We start from the raw sequence: 5346 nt of genomic DNA, 5'->3' as shown, positions 1-5346 counted from the left end.
TAGCTCGTGCAGCGTTTGCGTCTACGGCTCGGGACGGTATTGTCTGTGTTTTCGGCTCGTGCTCCTGACGTTTTACTTCCAGCTGAAGGAACTTGTGATGGGGAGGAACTGTTTTAATTCAAAGCTGAACGAAGAACCATCACATCGGCAGAACTAAAACGGCTGATCTTTTTTTCTTCTGGTCCTGATCCCAGCACCATCGAAGCTGTGCTACAGAGAAGCTGGCCTTGCAAACAGCAGTTCAGGGTGGGGGGGTGAAGCTATCTGTACACCGACCGGACTGCCGATCCACAAGCAGGTGTTTTAAAATAAATAAATAAAATCTCCGTGTCTAAACGTCATCAGGTAAAAATCTCTCGGTGATGCAGTTTGATCCACTATCGGCATGCGAAAAGCTAAAACAAGGTTCTGTACACGGCCCGGGTGCAGAAGTCTGTGGGCGGCGTCCCTTTGGCCCCGCCCCCAATCAGTCACCTGTAATCGGATTGAGCCCACTGACAAATTAAAGGTGTTTCGTGGTAATTACAACTCCTCATGCTGCTCAGTTCAAAATGAAAACCGGACTGCTGGAGCAGATCAGGGAAAGAAAAGAGGGACGTTTTGGTCTCGGCTCGGTTGTGGGCTTTGTTTTGAGACACCCGGGTCGTCAGGGTCTTGGTGTCGGCTCGGTAGACTCAGAGCCGGTGCCGGGAGTCGTGGCTGTAGCTGCCCGGCGAGCTGCGGTTGCGATGCGGCTTGTAGGCGTCCTGATATGGGTCCTGGTAGTCCTGGTAGGGGTCCTGCTGCTCCCGGCTGTGCTGCGAGCCGGACGACACGCGGTTGCGGCCCTTGTGCGCCCGCTCGTTGTGGTAGTTCTCGTCCGACGTCATCAGGTTGCGCCGCTCGTTCGGGATGGAGTGGTCTCCGGTGTGGTTGCTCTGCCGTGTCTTTTGGCTCTGCGGACCAAACAGAAAGCAGCGCACGTGAACGACAGAGGCTTTCGGTCGCAACGACTCGTCATTCCTGGCTTCCTGCCGGCCGCACCTGCAGACCGGAGATGCTGGTGGAGTACGGGGTGAGCGCGGTGGTGCCCAGGTTCCGACCCATCAGAGGGTTCAGGGGCGTCGCCATCGAGGTGTGGGTTGCCTTCCAGTAGGCCTCCAGGTACTCGGCCAGATGTTCGCAGGCGTCCTCCAGCTGGTTCTCGTCCAGGATGATGTCGAACATCTCCTGCAGGAAGCAGAGACCGTTCCAGACGTTAATCTGACGTCGAACCCAACTTCTACTCTACAAAACCAGACGAGCCTTCAGCTCAAACGTCTGCGACGTGCACAAAAAGTGCAGAGAACTGCAGAAACAAACTATGAAACCAACGTCTATCAGTGAACAAATCTCTGCTCTGTTAAATGCATAAAATATGGCAGAACATGCTGTTTTTATATATAATGTACAGGTGCTGGTCATAAAATGAGAATATGATGAAGTTTATTTCAGTAATTCCATTCAAAAAGTGAAACTTGTACATTATATTCATTCATTACAGACTGATATATTTCAAATGTTGATTTCTTTTAATGTTGATGATTATAACTGACAACTAATGAAAACCACAAATTCAGTATCTCAGAAAATTATAATATTACTTAGATCCAATAAAAACAGTATTTTTATAAATGTTCTAAAAGTATGTTCATGTCCAGCATCAGTACTTAGTTGTTGCTCCTGTTGTCTGGATCTCTGCATCAGCGCATCGTGTCATGGACTGGATCAGTCCGTGTCTCTGCTCAGGTTCTGAGAGTCCAGGTTGTTCTGATCGTGGCCTTCAGCTCTTCTGAAGTGTTGCCTCTGGTGCATCACATCTTCCTCTTCTCAATACCACGTGAGTTTGCTGGCCAGTTAAGAACTGGGATACCATGGTCCTTAAACCAGGTACTGGTATCTTTGGCGCTGTGTGCAGGGGCCAAGTCCTGTTGGAAAATGAAATCTGCATCTCCATAAAGTTGGTCAGCAGCAGGAAGTCTCTAAAACTTCCTGGTAGATGGCTGCATTGACCTTTGACCTCAGAAACACAGTGGACCAACACCAGCAGATGACATGGACCCAAACCATCACTGACTGTGGAAACTTGACCCTGGACCTGAAGCAACGTGGATTCTGTGTCTCTCCTCTTCCTCCAGACTCTGGGACCTGGATTTCCAAAGGAAATGTAAAATGTACTTTCATCAGAGAACATCAGTTTGGACCTCTCAGCATCAGTCCCAGGTGAGACACTTCTGACGCAGTCTCTTGTTCAAGAGTGGATTGACACAAAGAATGCGACGGCTGAAACCCATGTCTTGCATACTTCTGTGCGTGGTGGTTCTTGAAGCACTGACTCCAGCTGCAGTCAGCTCTTTGTGAATCTCCCCCACATTTGGAACGGGTTTTCGTTTCACCATCCTCTCCAGGGTGCAGTTATCACATCATTTCCTTCCCTTCACCTCTCTATTAATGTGCCTGGACACAGAGCTCTATGAACAGCCAGCCTCTTTAGCAATGACCTCATGTGTCTTGCCCTCCTTGTACAAGGTGTCAATGGTCGTCTTTTGGACAATTGTCCAGTCAGCAGTCTCCCCCATGATTGTGTAGCTACAGAACTAGACTGAGACCATTTAAAGGTCTTTGCAGGTGTTTGGAGTTAATTATCTGATCAGAGTGTGACACCAAGTGTCTTCAATATTGAACCTGTTCACAATATTCTAATTTTCTGAGAGATTGAATTTGGGGTTTTCAATAGTTTTTGGTTATAATCAACATTAAAATAAATAAACATTTAAAATATATCAGTCGGTGTAATGAATGAATATAATATACAAGTTTCACTTTTTGAATTGAATTACTGAAATAAATCAACTTTTTCATCATATTCTCATTTTATGACCTGTACCTGTAAAGGGTGGGAGTGCAGCTTCATTGCGTTTGTTTCTGTTCCATTAAAAAGCCGAACACAGATGTCCACGCCTCTGAGGGATTGAAGTTTGTAGGTTTCTTTTGAGATTGTTTCTCTTGACTGGAACTGAACAGAGAAAGAAGTAAAACTAAATGTTTTTGGTGCCAGATAATCAAGTGGGGAGGAGTTACAGTGTGGAGAACAGAGTTGTTTTGTCCGAGGCGCAGAGAGATGACACTAGAGAGTGGAGGGAGACATTTTGTCCACCACCAGGGGTGGTCCGATGGTGGCCTTGGCCCCCACAGATTAATCTTTGACCACCCCAATCATTTGAGGAAAGTATACTGTTAAGAAAAATAAAAACTTGAAAGCAGTTTCCTCCAATGATTGGACTGACTGGTTTCCATATGTAAATAGTGGTGGCCATCTTGGATTATGATGTGGCGACCCTGTTTTTGTTAATGGTCCTTCTTACACCGAGATGCAGCCACACACCAAAATGGAAGCCACCTCACTTATTTTTCAAGTGATCATGTTCACAACATGCACGGACGGGGGGTATTTCCAATTTCCTCTCTTTGTTCTGCGACGGGGGACAATAAAAATGTTTATAGTGTTTTTAGTTCAAGTTTACACATCAAATAATCTGTAGTAAATCTAGTAACCTGTCCCAAAAAAAAAAGCTCCAGGATGCACATTCAGACATTTCCTGGTTATCTTTTTAAATAAAATAGCACTGTTGGTTTTTTGTGCAGGAGAGATGGACAAAGTAAAGGATGGACACTCACAGGGGGACACTGGGACAGTTTTTCTGCTGCCACGAGCTGGACGTTCAGGTGTTTGCTCTGGGACTTCCCTCTGGACTTGACTAACCTCTGCAGAACCTGAACGACAGAGAGAGATTTGGATCACTTCATTCCTCCGTTTGTACGACTCTAGGCCGAGACGTCCTCCAAACCTTCGGTGAGGACACTTTGACGTGGACGATGATGGGGGCCAGGGAGGTCTTGAGGAGCTGGGCTGGATGGTTGATGGTGTCGGCGTCCAGCACCACCAGCTGCAGGGAGCGGGCCAACTCAAAGATCCTTTCAATCTCACTTTGGACCTCAGCTGCAGAGACGAAACAAGCGAGTCAAAGCCGGTTGTTAAAACCCGGTTAGTCTTACAGATGCTGAGCTTGGTATGGTAGTAGCTTTGTCGTGTTCCTTCAGAGTTGTTTTCTTACCTAGACTGGAGCGAGTGTTGGAGCGCTCGATGATGGCCCGCTTACTGGGGTTGTTCAGAACCGACCTCTTGGCCAACGAGATGTCTGCGGTGACTCGTGTTATAGTTATCCTGATCAAAATAAAGAAAACGCCATCTGTATTATTAATCCAATATTTATGACCACAGTCCAGATTGGGTCTTCTTCATGTTCTTGCTGAACAAGTTCGAGATGGTTCGTTTGAAACTATGAATCCAGCAGAACATTTGGTCTCACCTGCCGTCAAATCTGTGCTTGAGGAAGTCAAAGAGAGCTTTCTGCATCATGTCCGTGACCTGCACAGGAAAGATGAAAAGAACGGCAATAATTAACTGGTACTGCAGAAACTACTCCAAAGGTCCATATGGGTCCAGTAGTTCTCAAACTGTGGGTGGAGAGTGTGTGCCAGGGGAGGCGTGGCATCGCTTATTTTATTTATTTCCATCCTGGAACAGGTAGTTAGAGGAACTAACATTGCAACACCTCATTGCAGCCAGATCCTACTTTAGAGACATACAAATCAACAAATCTATCTGCTACTTTATTTGTTATTTTCAATTTTAATCGAGTGTTGGAAAATAAAGAAGTATTATCACTAAAAGTGAGTGTTTGAATCCAGGATTGCTAAACTGAGTTAATTTGAATTTTAATAAATAATACAACGGAGACGTCCAGCACACTTGTATTATAAGAATTCTCTGTACCTACAAATTCAGCTTCAGCTGTTGAGTCGGATAATTCAAGGGGGAATTTGGTGGTTGAATAACGTGTTAACTTGTTGTTGGTTAATAAACTGACTTGGTGCTCCCAGTTTTAACGAGTGCAAATAATAAAAGTGTAGCAGCGTGGAGAGAATCATCATGCTTATTTTCCTCACTCACTCCTGCTACATCATTTGGCGCCCCGTGCGAGGCAACTTTCAGTGTGACTCGCTCTTTCTGCTGCTCAGTACAGGAAGATGTTCCTCAAATGGAAGTTAAAATCTGCCAATTCTTCAACATTTTCCATCTGAAGTCTCGATCTCCTCGTTAAGTCTCTACCGGGTGTCCAAAGTGTGGCCCGCGGGCCATTTGTGGCCCTTCTATGCCTTTTGTGTGGTCCACAACTGTATTTTCAGAATGATGTAATTTTGTTCCACAGGCATCAGTCAAGAGGTTGATACCTGCTAATTTAATGGTGATACTATATATATATA

At 45.6% G+C, this 5346-nt stretch overlaps 1 protein-coding gene across 1 annotated transcript in view; it reads right to left on the bottom strand.

Moving 5' to 3' along the window:
• Positions 1 to 519: 519 nt before the first annotated feature.
• The window catches only part of LOC119428723 (voltage-dependent L-type calcium channel subunit beta-4), a 17781-nt gene continuing 12954 nt past the window's right edge, over positions 520 to 5346 (bottom strand). The window contains exons 8-13 of the mRNA XM_037696395.1: positions 4389 to 4447; positions 4134 to 4243; positions 3867 to 4018; positions 3697 to 3792; positions 1024 to 1209; positions 520 to 935 (exon numbers count right to left, since the gene is read on the bottom strand). Coding sequence (XP_037552323.1) covers positions 675 to 935; positions 1024 to 1209; positions 3697 to 3792; positions 3867 to 4018; positions 4134 to 4243; positions 4389 to 4447 — 864 coding nt within the window. The 3' untranslated portion in view covers positions 520 to 674. The remainder of the gene's footprint in view (positions 936 to 1023; positions 1210 to 3696; positions 3793 to 3866; positions 4019 to 4133; positions 4244 to 4388; positions 4448 to 5346) is intronic.

Source organism: Nematolebias whitei, chromosome 23 (genome assembly GCF_014905685.2).
Source record: "Nematolebias whitei isolate Nwh7 chromosome 23, NemWhi1, whole genome shotgun sequence".
Lineage (NCBI taxonomy): Eukaryota > Metazoa > Chordata > Actinopteri > Cyprinodontiformes > Rivulidae > Nematolebias > Nematolebias whitei.
Note: the sequence above shows the minus strand (reverse complement) of the source record. Positions and strands in the feature narration are given on the sequence as shown.